At 37.6% G+C, this 22,248-nt stretch overlaps 2 protein-coding genes across 3 annotated transcripts; one reads left to right on the forward strand and one right to left on the reverse strand.

The window, feature by feature from the left end:
• Nucleotides 1-786: 786 nt before the first annotated feature.
• On the reverse strand, nt 787-10,134 carry med16 (mediator complex subunit 16). Its single transcript, XM_042734497.1, has 14 exons — nt 9,674-10,134; nt 9,373-9,480; nt 8,125-8,294; nt 7,607-8,038; nt 6,925-7,030; nt 6,469-6,624; nt 6,168-6,385; nt 5,890-6,096; nt 5,586-5,796; nt 3,334-3,467; nt 3,052-3,244; nt 2,737-2,950; nt 1,966-2,049; nt 787-1,154 (listed from the first exon to the last, which is right to left on the reverse strand). Exons 1-14 carry the CDS (start codon nt 9,813-9,815, stop codon nt 1,028-1,030), a joined length of 2,502 nt encoding a protein of 833 aa, XP_042590431.1. The 5' UTR covers nt 9,816-10,134; the 3' UTR covers nt 787-1,027.
• Nucleotides 10,135-11,623: 1,489 nt separating this feature from the next.
• Nucleotides 11,624-21,831, forward strand: LOC109061748 (membralin-like). 2 transcript variants are annotated; one of them, XM_019078843.2, is made up of 11 exons: nt 11,624-12,644; nt 13,812-14,105; nt 15,140-15,302; nt 16,425-16,535; nt 17,287-17,409; nt 17,495-17,595; nt 18,212-18,269; nt 18,414-18,497; nt 18,663-18,795; nt 19,308-19,407; nt 19,493-21,831. In XM_019078843.2, exons 1-11 carry the CDS (start codon nt 12,432-12,434, stop codon nt 20,162-20,164), a joined length of 2,052 nt encoding a protein of 683 aa, XP_018934388.2. In that variant the 5' UTR covers nt 11,624-12,431; the 3' UTR covers nt 20,165-21,831. The 2 variants fall into 2 exon arrangements, with proteins under 2 accessions (XP_018934388.2, XP_042590433.1); XM_042734499.1 differs by having other exon boundaries at nt 11,625-12,644; nt 15,140-15,248.
• Nucleotides 21,832-22,248: the final 417 nt, after the last annotated feature.

Consider the following 22,248-nt stretch of genomic DNA (forward strand, 5'->3'; position numbering starts at 1 on the left):
AGTTAAAATTAAATTTAATAAACTGAAAGCTCAAACAGCATTTATTTGACATAAAATTTTGTAACATTATAAATGCCCTTAGTCTCACATTACTGAATAAAATTCATTTCAATAAATAAATAAAAAAAAATTACTGACTCCAAACCTAATATGATTAATCGAAAATCCATTAAAAAAATCTTTATCATGATTTAAAAAAATAATTTTGTCATTATATTAAAAAGCTACCTGTTTATGGATTTTAATGAGTTTGGGGCATTCTGGTTGTAACCACTGATTTTGAAATGAATTTTCTTTCTTTGCTTTCAGATGGTCTGCGTACGGGGATCAACTGTGGTTACACTGAAAGGAAAAAGTGTGAACCTAAAGCAAGCTGCTGCCACTGAAGGCCTGGAGAGATGCCCGAGAGCCCGCTGGCCGTGTCTCTGCTGAGCACCCCGTGCCGTGATGACCTCCTAAATCAGAGCCAAAGCACAGTGGATGGCCAACACACTTTTCCCCTTGATTTCCCATCGATTCCTGTGGACACATGCTCATACTGTCCCTGCAGTTAAATCGTTTTTTAGTGAAGTGGCTGTCAACAGGTAAGTGATCACTCTAAAGGTCTGTTGCATACTAAATTAGGAGGGCATCTTTTGTATCTTCTGATGTAACACAATATGTTGATTTGTCAGTGAATAAGAATGATGGATATATAACGAGGCTGTGTTTGTCAGGTTTAGCACCTCCCTATGGTTCTTAGACAATTTTATGCTGATACGTTTAGGATGAAGACAATCTATTTTATTACATTACAAAAACGTTTATTATGTACTACAACATTACAAAACAAAATGCATGGTTCATATTTACAACAGCAAAGAAAATAAGACATTATTCACTCTCTCGCAAGACACTGTAGCTGGGAGAAAACCAGAACATGTTTCTAAGAAAATAAAGGTTGCTTTGTTGTATAGATCTATCCGATGTTCAGAATAAGAGAACCGTGCAGGTTGAACACTTTCCCAGTATTCAGGCGGTCCGGTCCTTATGTTAGTGTGGAGGGGATTCTTCTCCAGAGACCTCCACACAGACAGTTCTTGATCCAGCGCTGCTCCCACTGTCTCATGGCATTGGTTTTATTTGGGGATCTCAGCATGGTGACACAGCCACACCTAAACAGACCACAGAGACAGGAGCTCATTGAGGAATGCTGCTAAATATAGTCTCGGGACAGCCGCCAGCATCATATGTGAAGATGAAAGATTTGCAGGCTCAACCGACCCACAAAAGAACATAACACAATGGAGTCTGTTTAAAAGTCTTATTTTTATATGAAAAGTAATTTCATTTATTGCATTTACAAACCATTTTTATACATATTCATCCGAACTTTTTCTATCTATCTGATCTATCTGAAATTGTTTTGAAAGAAATTAATGCTTTTATTCAGCAGTGATGCAATAAATAGATCAAAAGTTACAGTAAAGACATTTATAAGGCAAAAAGTCAATTTCAAATAAACGCTGTTCTTTTGAACTTTATATTCTTCAAAGAATCCTGAAAAAACATATCACAGTTCCCGCAAAACTAATAAGCAACACAACTGTTTTCAACATTGATAAAAATAAATAAATAATAATAATTATTAAAAAAAAGTTTCTTGAGCAGCAAATCAGCACATTAGAATGATTTCTGAAGGATCATGTGACTGATGACTGGAGTAATGATGCTGAAAATTGCTTTGCCATTGCAGGAATAAATTACATTTTAAATATTATGTGTGTGTGTGTGTGTGTGTGTATATATACACATATGTATATCATATGCATATGATATACATTAATCACATAACATTTTAAAGTGTAAGAATTTCATACAATTGTAATCATTAAAATACAAATTTAAAACAAACAAATTTTGAAGGCATTATGAACTAATTTGTTGTCAAAATTTAATTGAAGGAAATTTAATTCCGAGCAATACCTGGTGCAGGCTTTGCTGTCCTCTGTTGGAGAGATGCCCAAATGTAAACATCGCAGGTGGTCCATCCTCTGAGATGCTGGTTCTGAAACAACACCATCAAAGAGGAAATACATTAACCACCGCCAACAATTAAACCTATCAGACAATTTTGTGTCAAATTAGTTCATTTCACAAATACGATGGATTCAGTCATTTTGGAGCTTGGCTGCCCAGTCCTTAACTTTCATTACACTGAAATTAGTGCTGTCGAAAGTACTGGTACGTCGCTAAATGTCATAAATGGTCATACCATTTACTCTTAGTACTGAGTACCAGGTCGATCCAGTACCAGCTGTGTGTTATGTGTGTGAGCGCTCTTATCGAGAGAGTCAACGTGTTTTTGCGGTGTGTAGCATTGTAGCCAATCACAAAGTCTGAAAAGCGCGTGAAACAAATGGCAGGGCCCTATGATGCAGAAAACGTGGATGGAATCACAGAACCCATTACAATAAAATGTCATGGAATTTGACAATTTAATTTGATCTTTTTAATGCAACATTTACTTACTTGAACACTATTCGAAAGCTATTATTTATTAACAATTATTAATAGCATTAACAATCAACTTACTAACTACCAATTTAATATTTTTATTTTCAAAAAGTTAAATAAAAATGATACTAAAAACCGTAAAATTGTACTAGTATTGGTACCGACTATTGAAATTTTGTTACTGTGACAACACCGATTAAAAAGATGTATTTTTGGGTGAACTAAGCCATAATGGCTCACCTGAACACCTCCACCTGTGTGTTAGGGTTGACTCCGGGCAGGGTGTACGGTTTGCCGAACTGCAGTCTGAGCGGGTGTTTGCTCTGGACCTTAGTGATAACACCGTCGTTGATGGGCAGCCAGTCCATGCTGGGTACCAGGAGCTGACTGGGCAGCAGACAGCACTCATCAATCAACGTCTCATCAGGGTCCTGCGGGTGACTCTCATCTCGAGCTGCCAGTCAAAAGAAAGGCGCAAAACAGAGTTCATTTTTTAACTGATTTAACAGCTCAGCTGACATGTTGGCTCAAAGCCTGACACAGGGTCTAACTCACAGCAAAGCCAAAGTTTGGTGAGCAGGCGGAAGAGCAGAAACATGCTGTCTTGGTTGTCAGATGTGGCCGTGTAGATGGGCAAACAGCCTGGTTTTAACAGGCCCCAGATACGGATCATCACCAGCATCTCTCTGAGCATGCCCAGAGACGCACCGTCCCGCAGGAACCCAAACCCTGGACGCACGATAGAACCCTGCAAAGATATTCAGTCATAAAGCAGCGTATTAAACTCAAAATTGGCAGCCCCATGACTGCTGGTAAAGGCCGTCCAGTTGAGCTCACCTGGTTGGGCAGGTTGGCCAGCAGATAAAGAACAAAGTCTCCCACCCACTGAATGAGCTGCTGGAGGGATTGCAGGGGTGGTCCGTCCAGAACAAACTCCTCTGTCTTCAGATTAATCATCACCTTATCAATATCTGAATACATTAAATGATCAGAAATCGCCATTGAGGTGCATTCACATTCATGAATTTTTGCAGGCAAAAAAAAAAAACGGTCTATTGTCAATAGCAGTGTTGGGGTAACACATTACAATAATGTGAGTTACGTAATCAGATTACTTTTTTCAAGTAACGTTGCTTTTAACATTACTTTTTCAAACAAGTTACTCTGTTTTCCCATTTATTCCCTGACACCTTTCCTGTTGTTAGGTTGAGAGAAATTGCGGGTCAGGTCACGTACTTCAGACTAAAGCTTATTCATTTCACATTTAGGGCAGTTTTACTAAACAGGGCAAATTAGCGCGAGAGCACAACTCCAAAACAGTGCCGATGGGCGTGGAAATTTCTGTGGGTGATTTACTAACAATGCGCAAATTAAAGAACACAGACGCAACATCTCATTTAGATATTGACCCACACAATATACAAAGAATGGGGAAATTTAGGATAGTAGAAGATAAATATGATTTAGTATGTTGAAAAGAACCGGAGGCCAAAAAATGAAGATTCGCTAGAAGTTTTGATAGATCTGGTATTCAAAGTCGTTTTTTTTTTTTCTGAAGCAAATTAAAAATAACATGCCTTGGCAAACTTTATGTTCGGATAATGTGTTCTTCTGGCATTCAAAATAAATTAATACATGTGGAAAAAATCCTCTCCTTTCTACCACGCGCTCTCGGTTCTCTGTGGTGCCTGCTCCTAGCAACAATAACTGCAGCCATGTCAAGTGCAAAATAGTTTCAGACATGCTTTTTTGGGCATTAAATAATGTCGCAAATACCAGTAATTTGACGAGTGCAAACATTAGTAAAATGTGCTGCGTGATTCATTTGAATACTCTCCTCCTATAACTTTTGCGTCTGAAAGGGAAACTCCTAAAAATGCATATTCAATGTCAGGCACACAAATAACTGTCCATGCCTTTTCAGCGCTAATCCGTCACTGCGTGTCTTTCGTTAAACTTGACAGTACAATTTTAATGTCAAAAGATGGTTTGCGCTGGAGTAAGCATTTAGTAAAACTGGCCCCTGGTGTGAAAGGGCCCTTACATATATATATATATATATATATATATATATATATATATATATATATATTTTTTTTTTTTTCAGAAAATGACCAATCATTTCGGTAGATAAGACCCTTATTCTTTGGCTGGGATCGTGTAGAGCCCTTTGAAGCTGCACTGAAACTGCAATTTGGACCTTCAACCTGTTGGCTCCCACTGAAGTCCACTTTATAGAGAAAAATCCTAGAATGTTTTCCTCAAAAATCTCAATTTTATTTTCGACTGAAGAATGAAGGACAAGAACATCTTGGATGACATGGGGGAGCGTAAATTATCATGAAATTTTTATTCTGGAAGTAAACTAATCATTTAAAAAACAAATAAGCCCAGCCCAGGTGACAAAAAGTATCAAAATGTCACGTAATGCATTACTTTCCATAAAAATTTAGTAAGTAACGGAATTAGTTACTTTTTATGGATTAACGTAATAATGTAAGGCATTACTTTTAAAAGTAACTTTCCCCAACACAGTATAGAAAAATATGAAGCACTGCTCAAACAGAAGACACTCAAGTCAGTTTTCTGTCGGTCAGTGCGGCAAATCCAGGAGACCAACTTGAACAATGGCAAATTCTGCATGGGGAACTTTTTTGCCCTTGAAATTTCACAGAGCAGTTGTGAAAGTGACCTCACCTTTATAGTATCAAAACAACAACAACAAAAGGGATCAGATGGGCAAAACTGCAGTAGGGATGCTCTGAAATAGGCCTGCCACGATTATGAATATTTTGTTGATGACTTATTGTCATACAATTACAACGCAAGTCTAAAACATTACTTTTTATTTACATCTTATAATTACTTTCATGCTCTGAAAACAAAGACTATTATACAAATTTTCTTTTGTGTCTTCACCAATTTTAATTTCTCTTATTTGGATGGCGAAATATAACTCAAATATAAACTACACAATTATTGTGATTATCTTAAATAATTATGATTAGATGAACTTACTTCAATCTGACAAATAATTAATAATCGCAAAAGCACTTCTCTGAAACATTTTTTGGGTGGCGGGTTGTTACCGGTGTCAGTGTTTTTGGCACAGATCTCAGAGAGACGGTCTCCAGGACTCTTGTCGGGGGTGTTGAGCACATGAGGTCTCAGTAAAGACTTCAGCGTGGAGCTGATGGCGATGAGGAGCAGTTTGGCGTGGAAGTCACAGGCTCTTGCTGCAGTGGCAGATGACAGTTTACACAGAGACGCCTTTACTGCCACTATACGGGTGGACAAAACTTCATCGCAAGCCATGAAAGAGAGGAAAACCACAACAGAGTCAAAAAGAAACCGATTTGAAGTCAAAGTCTCTGTAATAGTATACTGATCTACCTGCTGGAGCGCTTGGTTTTGTCTCATGTACTCCTCGTGAAGCTTTTCCAGAAGGTTATGCACCATACTTGGCTGCGCGTGCAGCAGCACGTCCCACCAGTCATATCCCGTCACCATGCAGTACTCCAGGAGGAACAGCAGGTGCCGCAGGAGTGTGTTCATGTCCAACAATTGGCCCATGGATGGAGACACTCGGATCATGTGCAACTGAAATCAGAAGAGGTAAACTATAAGATCTGAGGGGGCTTCTGTCACCATTAAGTGTCAAGCCATCATACCTTGCCATGATTGTCCACTCCCACCAGAGCCAGAGATGTCCAGGAGAACTGAAGGGCTTTGAAGTGCAGCGTCGGGCCGCCAGCTCTCTGACGTTTAATGGCGGGTTCTTCTCCGACACGCTGGGAGGAACCAGAGGAACCGTAGAACACTCCCATGGTGTGTAGGGAAAGGCGATGGAGAATCTGGATGCTGCCATCATGGAAGGCCAAGGCAAGACCTGAGCACAACAAAATGATTATCAACCAAAGCAGTCTTAAAGCTACGTCCACTGAAATAGGAGAAAAGATATTAAGGTTGTACCGAGGCCTGGGAAGAACTTGGTATCTGAGGCGACTTTGAGATCAGTGTTCGAAATGGAGATGGGAAGTTTGGGCAGAGCGACAGCAGACACACGGTCCAGATCATTGGTCGCTGAGAGGATACGCCACTTCAGAATCATTGGCTGCTTTTCACCCACTGTGGATGGCGAGAAAACAAACGACAAACGTTTGACTTCTGATGACTTCAGCAACTTAAGCTGCAATCCAGGGAAATAATACAGCATAAAGAATGTACATTTATGTGATATATTGCTTAAAATAACAACATTAACTGCGATAATATTTAAGAATTGTAAAAACGAAAGTAAATGTTTATATAGCATTTGTTGTGTTGCCTTTACAAACACTGCATTATAGTAACTTTTACATTTTAAAATTCAAAAGTGTGTAATACTGTAATGTAACACTTTTCCACATTTGGTTTAATGTAACTTACCCACAGGTGATCGATGTTGAAAGATATTATTAACTGGGAGACCCTCCTTCCGCAGGGACCAGCACTCTACAATGCTGCCCATCTGACTGGACGCACAGAGCAGCACTCAGAAACACAGCAATCACGAAAAAATCGTGCTCAGATAAAAGAACTGGAAAACAGCTTGTAGCATGGAAAAGTTAACAACCAATTTCTGACCAATACTAATACCAAAAAATGTTCCATATCTATACTAGATTATGACATAACATTATATAAACTACTGTTCAAATAGTTGAAATAGATGAACTTTCTGTTCATCAAATAATCCTGAAAAAAAATTCTCAAAAACAAAAATGTTTCTTAAGCAGTGAATCAGTATATTAGAATGATTTCTGAAGGATCATGTGACACTGAAGACTGGAGTAATGATGCTGAAAATTCAGCTTCGCATCACAGGAATAAATTACAATTTAAAATATATTAAAAAATAAACAAGCTATTTTTATCAAATAAATGCAGCTTTTTCTTACGGACCACAAACTTATATAGAGACTAATATTTTACACAAATCTATACTATTTTGTCTAAACATTTTCATATTTACATTTAAAACATTTAAAAAATGAATAACTAATAAATACTAAAGTGATTTTCTGCATCACAATATCATAATATCTCTTATGAATGTTCATCCTCTCACCTGTTCGGAGTTTTCGCGTGTGAGGAATTTAAGGTGAGTGACAGCGGGGTATTTGTCTCTCCGGACGGGGTCGGTGGTGCAGCGCATGAATAGCGAGGGTAAGAGCTCGGTGTCGATGCGGCACTTCTCATTCACCACGCTCACACACACTTTATAGAACTGCACCGGAGAAGAGCTGCTGCCATCGGTGGCCGCCACCACTATATTCCCGCCGCCCGTGAAGGCGATGTCAGCCAGCGCCACGCGGCCCCTCAGCCTGCACAGGCTCTCGCTGGCCGTCAGCAGGGTCCCGTTCGGCTTTAACAGTGACACGGTCACCAGACCACTCACCGTCACTGCTAACCAGCCCTCCATGGGCTTCCCACCAAACAACGTGAGAGAGGGAGAGAACTTCACCCGGGAAAACTTCTCTCCAAAGTTCGTAGAGCCAGACTGAGGAGAAACAAGGACATCAGGGTGTTAGTTAGTTATGTTTGCTTTGCATGTTTATTTAGTAGGTGCTAAGGAGATTTCCTTGCCTTTTCAACATGCAGGGCGAGTTTAACTCCATTGTGTAACCATGAGAGGGCTACGATGGGGTCTCCGTCCACTGAGCTGCTCTGTGTGCACTCCCAGCTGTTCACCAGGTGCTCTGTCATTCCCCAACACTTGATCTGGCCATCTCCATCAGCAGACAACAGCCTCGAACCTGGCACACACACAACCACATGATGATAACATGGAGATCACTGGAGATCAATCTCAAGAAACCACCACATTTAAAACCACATCTAAACGTAAAAAAAATATTTTGCACCAAGAAAATAAGTTTTTTTTTAGGAATTTTTTTTTTTTTTTGCATTGTGATACTTATGATGACAAATTTATGTATTTAATTATTTCTAAATAAAATGGTACATTTAATTATTAATTTAACTAAGGTTTTTTTTCAGTATTATTCATACACTATTACAGTCGTTATTAATATCTTGTATTAGCTTTTATTTTTATATATCCATTTTAATATATCCATTTATTTTCTTAATCGTGTTGTTATTTTTTATATGTTTTTAGGTTTGTAATTCTCATTTCAGATTTTGTTATTATATTATTTGAGTGCAGATTTTAGTTAATTGCCAAGGAAATATTTCTCATTTTTGTTTAGTTTGAGTTTTTCATCTAATATTTATATTTTATTTTATATTTCATTTAAGCCAAATTTCATGTGTGTGTGTGTGTGCGTCTTAAAACATTTTTTTTGTTGTTGTTGGTGGTGAAAATACTAATGGCCTTAGACTTTTGCACAGTACTGTATATTATTTTAACAATACAGTAGCATCTATTGTTCTGTCTCTAATTTATGCAATCTAAATAAAAGTAATACACTGCACTGTAATTTTATTTAGAGTGCATAAAATATGGAACCAAAATACTGCAAATCAGGGTTATTATTGTTATCAAAAATTACAGCTACTGAACTATGGCTAAAATAAGATTAATTGCAATCTAAATAAAATCATTATATTGCAGTAATACACTAAAATTACTGTATTACAACAATGAGAATATCCATTTAGAATACCAAGAATTCAAGCAGGAGAAAAATGTACAGATACATGACTTTGTGATGAATTTGTGATTTAAATTTGGAAACAATGTCTTAGGCATAATGTTTCTTTATGCAAAATACAATTCTCTGTTTTCATTTTCGGAGTCAAATATGACCTTGATCATGTTCCAGAAGTTTCACCCATTTCATCTTTCATATATTAATCATGATGACTGACCTGACTGGTCCCACTCCAGACAGGAAATGACCTCAGTGTGACCAGAGTTGATGGAGTTCACATCCCAGGGGTGATCAGTGTCAATGACGTGTATCATATGACTCAGATCTGCAGCAGAAAAGCCATCATATCATAAAGGAATTATCCCGTTATTGGTGTTGTTGACACAGTATCTGATCATAATGATCTACACAGGCAATCTCTAATTCAGAATCAATAAAAAGTGTATGCTTTTCCTCGTCATTCACTTATAACTCACCAACAGGTCTGATAATATTGGTAATAAAGGCATTGTCCAGACCTTTGTCATCCTCCTCATTCTTCAGGTCAGTGGTGAAGGCGATGAGGTTTCTACAGGACCAGGCGCACACCAGAGGGATCGACGGGCAGTGGTTGCTCTTGGGTCTCTTCTCCCACTCGCAAACATACGCGATCTCCATCATACAATGAGTTAAACTGAAGGTTATGTGCACTGGTACCTTTACTCGAGAGACAATCACTGCGCAAGTTAGCAAACGCTTAGCATGCCTGATACTGGCTACGAACAGAGTAAACTGATGGGAATAACAGTTATAAAACTACACGCCCTGCTTTTAAGGTAGAAAAGAAAGAAATGTGCGAAGGTAAAATTGCCCTGGCATTTCGACATTTAGTTTATTTTTAATAATATCAGTTGCACTTTGAAGCGGCACATCACTGAGCGTCTATGTTCGTCGCTTCTTTCCGCGTTTAGAGACTCGACTACGAGTTGCTGCCCCCTATTGGACTGGAGGACGAATATATATACATTATATATATCTATATCTATATCTATATCTATATATATATATATATATATATATATATATATATATATATATATATATATATATATATATATATATATATATATATATTAGGTGAACAATATATTAGGTATTAACACAAAAGAAAGAAAGAATTATCCTTGAAGAATGTAAATGTAACAGACTCAGACCTCTTAGTGCTGTGTAGATTACTCAGAAATTGTAGTCTGTTACTGATTACATGTTGCATGGTGAAAACTGTAGTTAGTAACGTATTCTAGGTTACTATTTTAGGTCATGTATTCTGACTACTTTTTAGATTACTTTTTATCTAACTTGTTTCAAACGTACTATTAAACGTACCATATTGATTTTCGGAATAAAAGTTATAAAACTGCATGCGTACGGTATTTATTAACTTGCATGATTATTTGTTTCATGCAAGGTCTAATTGCTTGAGAGATGCGTTCCTCTCAAATTTAGAAGCATGGTTGCAAATTCATTTGCCTAGCATTTATGAATATAGCCACAGCTGAAACATGATTTTTATAAAGGAGAATTTAAAAGAAGAATTAGAGAAAATCAAGAAGTTATGAATAATTTACGGATGTTGTGTGAATAATATTCAATCATGTAATCCATTAAACGTAACTGTGATCTGAATTTGAGTATTTCAAAATATAATAAACTCTAATAACAAGTACTTAATTTTTACTTAATCCAGATATACATGTAATCAGTTACTATCAGCCCTGCTCTTTTGTCATAAAGATCGCAGGCTATATTTCACCTGATCAATTAAAATTGCCATCAGGTGTTTCACAGCTTAACTGTTCATCTGTAAAGCATATCTGTACATTTGTAAATATGTCTATTGCGTATTTTCTATATTTTTATTACTGTATTTGATTGTACTATATCTGTACTTTTTCTGCACTAGAAGCTCCTGTCTCCAAGACAAATAATAAATAATAATAAATGTATTTTTCTTATTGTCAAAAGTACCATTTTTTGCAATGCTTTATTTCAGTTTAAATGTTTTGTTAATTCCCATTTATTCGTTTTATATTTAAATTAAGCTTTTATTTATGATCTTTTTATTTGTGTCATTCTTTCATACTTTTATGTGTCTTTATTATGCATCTTTTGAACTGTGTCCTGTGGTCATCCCGCCACAACCGGGTGCTCTACTAGTTTAATGTTAGAAATGGTACTTCCACCTGCTGTACTGGCTAGCCCTTCCACTCTTCAATAACGTGACGAACCATTTTACAATAACTTATTCCCTCTCAAACTATAGTAATTTAGTAAACATTTGGTACTTATAAACAATGCGCTGTTTTTTAGTACTGAAATTAAATTAAATTGTTAAATTAAAAAATGTACAAATTATTAATAAGGTAATCGTTAGATCACGTGCCTCGATGTCACGTGACTAACCGCGGAAGCGTGACCAGAGTGGAAACGCTTCCCTCATTAAAAGCTTCTTTTCTGCTACTCCCAAGTCCGCTACGCTCCAGAAAATGGTTGTGTAAACAGATGGTCTGTAAGACAGGTTGCAGTCGCTGCATTCGGATGGTTCTGGCAAGATATCATCAAGTATCCGACGCCTTATTTAATCGAACATTGTCAGCGTGATAGCAGGAGGTGTTTGTTTAAACGGAACCTGAACATACGGGTTCCTCAGGGGAAACTCGACCAACTTGTTAGCTTACCACTGTTAGCAGACGTGCTGCGTGATATTCCAGGCTTCTTTCTTTTTAAGCACTCAGTTTACAACGTCTGAGCGATATTCCACTTCCAAACCCGAGTGGATATTATGCATTTAGCTGGTGTTGGTAGCAATAAACGCGTGAGTTAGCAAGTTTAGCTAGTTTGGTTGGAGTGACAGTTAGATGCAGGAGGCCTGAGTCACATCTGCCGGACATATTTACTCTAAAACACATTTATGTTCCTCTCGTCGTACAGTATATAAACCACACGATTAGCAGTTGTGTCCAATGCTCTAGAGCTTCAGAAGTTTGCTAGCTCGCTAGGTTATGACATGGTAGGAGTGGAAGAAGCCTTGCCCACCAACATCCTTACAAAATTCAGCATCTGTCGGGGCGTTTTTGTGGTGATATCTGAAGCTCAGTCCAGTTTTGTTGAAGCAGGATCATCATCGGCGTGTGCTGATGTTGTGTGACTGGCCTGCTCATCTGGATCTGCGCACGTTGCTGTCTGCTTGACCTCTGCTGGGCTTTCTCCTTATTAAGTTACTGAACAACGACCACCATGTCTGACAACCAGGGCAATGTGAACAACAACGTCCCACTGAACAACAACGGCGGGCCGAACCGGATCCGGAACCCCGCGATGAACCAGAACCCACTGATCAACGTGCGAGACAGACTCTTCCACGCCTTGTTCTTTAAGATGGCAGTCACGTACGCCAGACTCTTCCCACCGTCCTTCAGACGAATATTCGAGTTCCTCGTCTTGTTAAAGGTGAACTTTGACCTGTTTTTAATGTATATTGTATATTTAAACTGTAGTAATCCTTCCCAGATGCTCTACACACGCTGAGTTTTGATTGATTATCTGCCTTCACCTGTAAGCATGCCATGCTCCCTAAACATCAGGATGGATGCTGGTTATGAGTATCATGTATATGCCAGCTAACCCATGGCTTTAGGTCCTACCTGTCAGCTGTATCCTATTTGCAAATTTTACTTAAGTCAAAATAAGTATAGTGTCCAGTTTCTTTTCACTGAACTAAAATGGGTTATTACTGCTGCAACATGTTATACAAATTGTAAAGCTGTGAAACAATTACATAAATTATAGGATTTATTATTTATTTATTCACTGTTTAAGTTGAAAATGTGGCATTATCTAACTAGTGTTATTTTAGTATTGTTGAGACACTATTGTAATTTTCATTAATATTTTGAATCAGTTATTATTTAATATTTTCATTTTTATTTTATTTTTTATTTCAGCTTTAGTTTAGTATTTATTTTAGTACGTCAAGTTAAACTAAATGAAAATGAGATGTTGCCTTGGCGACTAACTGCAATATTTTTATATATGTTTTGAAATAAAATCTTTTTTTATTTTGTTTAATGTTTTAGTTAACTATAATAACACTTTTGTTGGATACAAGGTTGTTTATATGTGTATTATTTATTTTATTATACAAAAACATCCATTAGTTTATGAAAATGTAAACATTTGTGACATATTAACAAAAAAATATGTATTTATGTCTGCAATATATACTCAAAATTAACATTCATTTATATTACTATTAATATTTTTATAGTTTTTTTTTTAAACAAATTAACTGAATTTTGTCCTATGTTTAGCAAAAAAAAAAAAAAAAATATATATATATATATATATATATATATATATATATATATATATATATATATATATATATATATATATATATATATATAATAATTATGTTAGCATGACAAAAGTCTGTAATGATTCAGATGATAACAATTTCAGTGCTAGTTTCAGAATTTTGATTTATAAATATATAAGGAGGGATTTTCATGCCATTATTGTTATGGGAGTGCAACATTTAATGCCTAATTGTTGCCTGTTCTGTAGTTTTTCTACACCTTTTAAATTCACTTTAATTTCATATCATTTGATTGGCAGGCGTTGTTTATGCTCTTCATCCTGGCCTACATCCACATTGCCTTCTCACGCTCTCCGATCAACTGCCTGGAGCATGTGCGGGAGAAATGGCCCCGCGACGGCATCCTGCGTGTGGAGATCCAGCGCAACTCCAGCCGTGCACCCATCTTTCTGCAGTTCTCGGAGACGGAGGGAATCCAGGGCCTCGTGAAAGAATCAGAGGACGGAAGTGAAACCAGACAGCCATTGGTGCCCACAGACACTGAAGAGGAGGAAGAGATGACCATGGAGATGTTTGACAACAGCACAGTACAGGTGAGTTTATTACACAGCTACAGGAAAACAAGGACAGGGAGCCATCCATACTTCATTTAAAAATTGCTAATTATTATTTAATTACTCAGTCTCCTGTTGTCACAAATGCATATGCTGTTAACATGTCAAATCAGTATTAATTTCTTAGATTTGTTATTGTTAATTTATTGTTAATAATATTTCACTTTTACTATTATTACCATCTAAAATGTGTGTGTGTATATATATACTATATATATATATATATATATATATATATATATATATATATATAAAATATAAACTACAGTTCAGACTGGTCTTCACACAAGGAATTATTGTGCTTTTATAAATTTATTTTTAACTTGACAGATTTTGTATAGAAAAGAAATGCATTAATTATTATTTTTTTCTTTCTTTTTTATGTGTGTATGTGCTCCTTTCAGCTCTTTTCTATAAAATATTATAGAATTCATGTCAAAATAGTTGGATAGCATGCAGTTGCCCAACAGTAAATCAATATTATAATTTCTAATATTTGTTAATTTAAATAATTGTATTAATTTATGTAATGTACTGTAACTATTACTACTAATAAAAATAATAGTCACTTATTATTATTATTATTATTAATTATACTATATACTGTTACTACTACTACTACTAAGAAGTTAGTTATTAATAATATTATTATTATTATTATTAACTTTAAGTATATAAAATACATAATATTCTATAATAGAATTTATTATATATAATATTAACTCAGTCTAATTTTAATGTGGTCCTCATATAAGTTGTATGTGCTTATGGTGCTTTTACAGTTTGTAATGTCTTTTTATAAAAATTACTTGAATAGTCTAGATGTTTATTGTGTGTGTGTGTGTGTGTGTGTGTGTGTGTGTGTGAGCTACTTATATAAATAGCATACTTTTTTGGAATTTCCTGGTGGACAGTTAATAATGATATATTATTAATACATTGAATTAAAATGGCCCTTGTTCTCCAGATCGCTCTGACGGATTCTGCCCTTTGTCTCTTTATCACACGTACAGTTTGAGCTCGACATCGAGCCACGTCTGAATCCGTCGATGAGTGGCGGTGTTCCTGGCTCCAGCCTGAACGATTCCCAGGATCTGTCCTTCAGTCAGGCCCCCTCTAAAGGTATGCAGCCGCTGAGGGAGACTGTCTCCGAGATTGAGATGCTAACTCGAGCAGGTAAACATCTCAAATACGCCCCACTCCGTAGCCATCTGGTTCTCTCCTCCTCCTCCTCCTCTTCCTCCTGTGTGAATTCATTCCCTCTCCTCCCTCCATCAGGTGCCGCCCTTCTCACTTCCCCTGCTCAGATTTTCTTTCTGTTCCCACATTATTACCTTCCCCTTCCCAGAGGCCACATGTGCTGCGTGAGTCACATGGCTTCAGAAACGATCACAATGGTCTTTTGTAAGATAAGATCAGAGGGTCCCATATACTGTAATTTGTTAGTTTAGATCAGCTGTTCTCAATTCCAGTCCTCGCGACCCGCTGCTCTGCATATTTTGCATGTGTCTCTTTGTTAACACACCTGATTCAGATAATCAGCTCGTTAGAAGTCAGCTCCATCCATGAACTGTGTTCCCATTGACATGGTCCCTACACAGTGTTCATTGCTCCCTACTCCCTGAGCAGGGGAAATCTGTTGAAGTTTACTTCACTTCAGAACATTCACGGATTTGTGCTGCAAACGTCTTCACACAAGGACAAGTGTGACATCATTTACCTCTGTAAATAAATACAATTTAAATTCACGTCTCGCACACTTCAGTGCACTTTGAATGGAACACATACGTTCGCTTCGAACTGGAATCATGGCGGAATATCCTGTGATGTCCACTTCGCAGGGCAATTACGCTCGAATAGAAAAAACATTTGAAGCGATAAGAGAAACATACAAAATGTGCAGAGCAGGGGGCGCGAGGACTGGAATTGAGAACCGCTGGTTTAGATACAAATTCACAGTTTCCAAACCTCACATCTGAATGCAAATGAGTTATTTAAAATGTGTATGATAAGCGGGGTGTAATTTGCAGGACAGTTTCGAGGTATCAGTCCCCCAAATTAAAGCTTCAAATCCCGAAGGAAGGATCTTTTAAAAGGACATATAATAAACACTGTATTTTGCATATTGAATAAAAAGAAAAATCAGTGACAACATAGTTTTCTTTTTTTAATTATTATTAATACAGAAAAACTTTATAGTACCATTGTTGTGAAATAACAGTTTTTAGAAAAATAGAATTTCTAAATTCAATGAAAAGTTGTCAGCGTTTATCAGTGTTTGTGTTTGTTTGTGTGTAGTGTGGCCCCAAGAAGAGTATATTGTTGAATATTCTTTGGAATATGGTTTCCTACGGCTGTCCCAGGCCACACGGCAGCGACTCAACATCCCTGTTATGGTGGTGACCCTGGGTGAGTACATCACACTCTATCAACAGAAAACCTGGCAAAACCCATAAAAACCCATAGAATATTCTATTATTGCACGTTAATATTGTAACATTCTTGGGAATTATTACCCCAAAATTAAAATTGTCAGTGTTTACTGATCTTCATGCTATTTCAATCACCTGTAACTTATATAACCTATGCCTTTGAATAATAAACAGACTAAAGTTGCATGGTCTTTTTTTTAATGCACCTGGTCCTCATTCACTAATAGAATTTAAAAGAGTTACAAAATATTCTAAGTCACCTTTTGTGTTGCATGGAGGAAAGTGTAGCGAATTTGAATTTGGCAGTTGTGTTACATTGCATTGGTAACAAGCCTCCACAAGTTTGGAGTTTAGCTATCTCTATTGATATATTGTGCTCAAACTGAAGTGTAATACAGCCAGCCTGTTTTCTTTCACACGGTCAATTGTTGTCACTAAACGTGGGAGCAAACCAGGCAAGTTGACGTTCTCTTGATTTGTGCTTATGTGAAAGTGCTGTAATTCTCAAAATGCAAAAATAATAAATTTAAAAAATAACAAAAAATGAATTGACAATTATTTTGGAGGTCTATAAGAAGGTCATAAAGATTTTGAATGACGAGAGTGTTTATTTTTATTTTTTTTTCTTGGTGAGCTCCTTCTACAAGGCCAATAGACTTCATACCTTTTTTCTTTTTTTTTAAGGGAAAGCATAAAGTTGCACTTAATCTCTCTCTGCCTGTTTGCAGACCCCATGAAGGATCAGTGCTTTGGCGATGGTTTCAGTCGCTTCCTCCTGGATGAATGTCTGGGTTATGATGATATCCTGATGTCCAGTGTGAAGGCTTTAGCAGAGAACGAGGAAAACAAAGGTAAATTAGACGTTCCCGTTTAAGAACGCTGTTTCCTTGGTGATGCCGTAACCATGAAGTGTTTTTTTTTTTTTTTTTTTTTTAGGGTTTCTGAGGAACGTGGTTTCTGGAGAACACTACCGTTTTGTCAGTATGTGGATGGCTCGTACCTCCTACCTAGCTGCCTTTGTAATCATGGTTATCTTTGTAAGTACTTTCTCTGCCGTAGCAGCCCTTACACAACAGTTGCTTGTCAGTGATTGGATTTTATGTGATGTCATCACATTAGTTCAGTTTGAGCATTTAGGTAATTAGTTTACCCAGAAATATAAATTGATAATTTTGTCATTCCCGTGACTTTTATAAATGGAACAGATGGTAAAAATTTTACTGCATTATAATCACATTGACTGTGACTAGAGCTTTCAAGCTTAAAAAAAAACAGCTGTCACCAAAGGTCAAGGAGTTGAATTTGAAAAGAAAGATCAGATTTTGGAAATGTCATTCAGATTGTTTTGGCGTGCTGGCTGAACTAATTTACTTGAATATATCTGACTTTAAAGAATGATCCATTTACAATTTTGCAGTAAATAATGACTTCAACTTTGGTATGTTTGTCTGTTTTTTGTAACTTGGTTATCATTCACGTACATCATATTAAAAAGTGACCAGAATGTTCTTCAGAAATTGAGCTTTTGGAAAGAAAATCTCAAAGAAAGAATTTCGTACAAGTGAGGAAAAGATGAGAGAACTATAATATTTGAACTATTCCTTGCTAAATCAAATGGAAACTCAGAGTCACTTTTTATTTTCTCTCTCTCAGACTCTATCCGTGTCCATGCTGCTGCGGTACTCGCACCACCAGATTTTTGTTTTTATAGGTAAGTTCCCATCAGCCTCTTTGGGCTTCATCGGTGAAAAACCATTTATCATCATGTTCCATGATCAAGTCTGTAATACAGTCAGAAGCTATGATTTTTAGACTGTTTCAAAGACTTATCTCTCTGCTGTTCGGTTTTTCTCAGTGGACCTTCTCCAGATGTTGGAGATGAATATGACCATTGCCTTCCCTGCTGCCCCTCTCCTCACTGTCATCCTGGCTCTTGTGGGTAGGTACAGCTCACTGCTGGGGTTTGAAGAGATGTTCTCATTCATGTGCATCTCCCATCAACTTTTATTTTGTTGACTTCATATATAACATAAAAAATTTCTTATTAAAATGTTTTATGAAAGTCGTTTTACTGTAAATACCCTGTTTTTAAACCTGTCTGCAGGGATGGAGGCCATCATGTCTGAGTTTTTCAATGACACAACCACTGCCTTCTACATCATCCTCATTGTTTGGTTGGCAGACCAATATGATGCCATCTGCTGCCACACCAATACAAGCAAGCGCCACTGGCTCAGGTATGTTATCAGAACAGGTAAATGCCAATGGCTCTGATGTCTTACCAGACTCCTCTACTGCTGATTTACATTGACTTTGAAAATCATTTAAAAAATCATTGACATTTAAAAATAATTTTCCAGTTGTCATCGTTCAGCTTGGCAGCACTTTATCACCTTCTACTGGAATCAGTTTGGAGTTCCCAGGAGTGATATTGGTGTGGCGAATGTAGTGTATTAGAATGGTTATTATGTGCAAACAGTGGGAAACTTGTGTAGTGTGCGCATGTTCTGAGTTGAAGCTTGTGGCTTAAACACACACATTAACCCGATCGCTTTATGTAGTGTTCATGTAAACACTACATTCAGATTCATCAGTTGGAATTAATTCAGATTGAAACAAAAGTTGTGCATGTAAACATGGCCAAAGTGAGCTCCTTATGTAGGGAATTGACAGAAAGGCAGCTCTCTAGGTTGTTTTGGTGGTTAACACCACATACTGCATCTAAAAGATCTCTTGTGCTGTTTTCCAGATTCTTTTATCTGTATCACTTTGCCTTCTATGCGTATCATTACCGATTTAACGGCCAGTACAGCAGTCTTGCTCTGGTCACCTCCTGGCTCTTCATTCAGGTATCTTATTTCAGCTTTTTTTCAGTGTAGCCTGTTGCATAGAATTGTCTGTAGCTCATAAGCATTTTCCTTTTGTCTTGCGCAGCACTCAATGATCTATTTTTTCCACCACTACGAGCTTCCGGCCATCCTGCAGCAGATCCGGATCCAGGAGATGCTGCTTCAAAATCAGCAGGTGGGTCAAGGAAACCAGACTGCATTGCAGGACAATCTCAACAACAACACTAGCAGTGCTGCACCCGCCGGCCAGGCTAACGCTGCTGCTAATGCGAACACTAACGGCCAGGACCTGCAAGCCGCACAAGACCAACCTCAGCTCGAAGCTCACAATGGCTTGGTGGTAAATACTGGTCTGCCCGGCGAACCATCAAACTCCGACCTCGACTGGATGGCCGAGATCGCCATTGGCCCAGACGTCCTGTCAGTTCCACATTTGGTTGACTCTCTTTTGGAGCCAGGAAGGATCCAGGAACCGGCGTCATCGGGTGCAGGTGTAACAGAGCTGCGTGCTTCGAGCTCTGCAGGAGAGAACCAAGTTGGAAACATGAGCGCAGCCAGTGCTTCTGCGGGACAGAGTTGTGCTCAGGGTCTGGGTCCCCCTGGTGGTGGAGGAGGGCAGACGGAATCTGAAACTTCCTCGCAAATGACTTCACACACAGACTGCAGAGTTGCAGAAACGCTTAAAGGCGCCACGGACTGGGACGACAAGACGGAGACCAAAAGCGATAGCTCGGACTCCCACTCTGCCCCAGCTTGAGTCGCACACCCCCATTCTGAATGAATGAATCCACATTCTACAGTCACCACCTCTCTCTGTAAATTATTCCAGAAGGCATCAAGAGGAGAAGCCGTGATGGAGCTTTATGTAATTACATCCTGGAAACCTCCAACGTGAACATGAGGAGTGCCGAAGCAGACTTTTGCCGTCTAGTCATGTTCTTAAGAGAAAATTCGTATTGAATTGTCCAAATGATGCCATGTGTGAGGGTGTGATCATTTGAAGTCTTTATATGTGATTTTCTTTTTTCTTTTTTTTTAATGATTGAAACATTTAATACAGGTAGTATTCAGTTTAAAACGTGATGTATCGCTCAATAATGGTACTTTCGTTTCTCCTGATTATGGAGTTGCTGGTATCAGTTGGCTGCACAGGCGGCAGTCTTATTTCGAATCTGAATACAAGTCACACTTTGCACATCTCGTGCAAGGATTGTTTCGGCTTTCTTTCCATTCCTCTAATGATATAACATTAATGCTGCCTACTTGAAGCAGTGAAAATTAATTTAGTCATGTTAAAATTGTTTTGGCCTCTACTACCTTGTTCACTACAGCAAGCCACCAAAATGTTCTACCTGCCATTGCACTCAGATATGGTCTTGTCCTAGGTATGGAGCAGCTTGACTCCTGAATCCAATGCTATTGGTGGTCAGAGTGCTTTGATGTAGTCAAAAGAAGTGGAGATCAAAGCAACATTGTACTTCGAATAAGTCCTCCTTCCACATGATCCTCATTGAAACCCTGTCTAAATCATGGTGTCATATCTATGCTTTGTAATCCTCATCAAGAGACAGATGTTGTCTTTTGCACAGACTCGTCTTTGAGTCTTCGGTTTTTCTTCAGGTCAAGTCTGGCTTTGAGAGAGATGGTGTATAGATTATTGCCTTGTGCTTCTAAAACTGAAGCATCGTCAACCTTGTATTTCCGTCTTTGGCCAAGTACATTGGAGTCTATAGCCTTACCAGAGGCTTCAAAGCCAGTAGAGAAAATAGCAACTGAAGCAAGAATGAACATGTAGTTGCTTTAGCAGAAAAAAATTGGAAACAGCCGTAAGCAGTGAAGGTCAGACTGTGCTCATTTCACAGCATTGCAGGCCATCAGCTGAATTCACTGATCCAAAAGTCTGTTGTCTTTTCATATTCTGCTTTTGTAGAGGTTTCTCCATATGTTTGAGTTGGGAAGATCAGTGGCTGTCTCGAATGATCTTTACGACCATGTGTAAAAACTTCACTAAACGCACCGCAAACTAAGAGAACAAACAAAGGAAACTGTTGTCTGTTGTGACACACGACTGTGGATGGGGATGGTCATTTAAAGGCTATGCAACAATATGGCAAGTAAAAGCCAGGCTCTGGATTTTTTTTTTTTTTTTTAAATTGTGCAATATTTTGTAAGGCTCAGATCCATAAAGGATAATAGGTCTGAAAGAGTGATTTATGGTTTTATAATCAGTTCCTCAATATAATTTTTTTTCGGTGCCTATTTGCCATTGTCAAAGGAAACAGATGATTGTAGTGTTTAGGTGCATCGTGTAGGATGTCTTGACAGAAACTGAAAAAAAAAAAAATTCTCAGTTCTGTGATTCTGTCATTCAAATGTATTTAACTGTAATGTTTGCATAAAGAGATGAAATTAATTTCCATTTAACTATTTGTTTTGTTTGTGGTTCTTTCATCTTTCAGTGGCCTTTCACACACAGTTGTAACTGTTTCAAAGTAGGTCTAGAGTTGACAAAACCAAAAAAATCTAACCTGGTTTAGATCAGATAAACACTCACTATAAACATTCTCTGTCAGCTTGGGGTTTGAGCCGGAGTTTATAATTGACACTGGAGCATGTGTATTAAAGTGTGACGTGGGCCCATCACACGAAACATGGAAATCCTCAGTTTGATTCACTTCTCGTGAGAGAGTCATTTATGAAAAATATAAAGAATTTCAACACATTTACAAGGTAAAAAAAAAACTGCTGCTGCTGCCATGAAAGTTTGAGAAAGCAGGTAAAAGAAAATATTTGACTACGTTAATGCAAGTGAATCAACTTTTCCGTAATTTACAGCAAAGA

Source organism: Cyprinus carpio, chromosome B11, assembly GCF_018340385.1.
Source record: "Cyprinus carpio isolate SPL01 chromosome B11, ASM1834038v1, whole genome shotgun sequence".
In the NCBI taxonomy this organism is placed as follows: domain Eukaryota; kingdom Metazoa; phylum Chordata; class Actinopteri; order Cypriniformes; family Cyprinidae; genus Cyprinus; species Cyprinus carpio.

Coding starts and splice junctions, on each gene's coding strand:
- LOC109061748 (XM_019078843.2), top strand. CDS start 12,432: ATGTCTGACAACCAGGGCAATGTGAACAACAACGTCCCACTGAACAAC. Junction 16,536..17,286: donor TGTTATGGTGGTGACCCTGG/GTGAGTACATCA, acceptor GCCTGTTTGCAG/ACCCCATGAAGGATCAGTGC. Junction 18,498..18,662: donor TGTCATCCTGGCTCTTGTGG/GTAGGTACAGCT, acceptor ACCTGTCTGCAG/GGATGGAGGCCATCATGTCT.
- med16 (XM_042734497.1), bottom strand. CDS start 9,815: ATGATGGAGATCGCGTATGTTTGCGAGTGGGAGAAGAGACCCAAGAGC. Junction 6,625..6,924: donor TCAACATCGATCACCTGTGG/GTAAGTTACATT, acceptor CGCCATCCACAG/TGGGTGAAAAGCAGCCAATG. Junction 1,155..1,965: donor GACAGCAAAGCCTGCACCAG/GTATTGCTCGGA, acceptor TGGTCTGTTTAG/GTGTGGCTGTGTCACCATGC.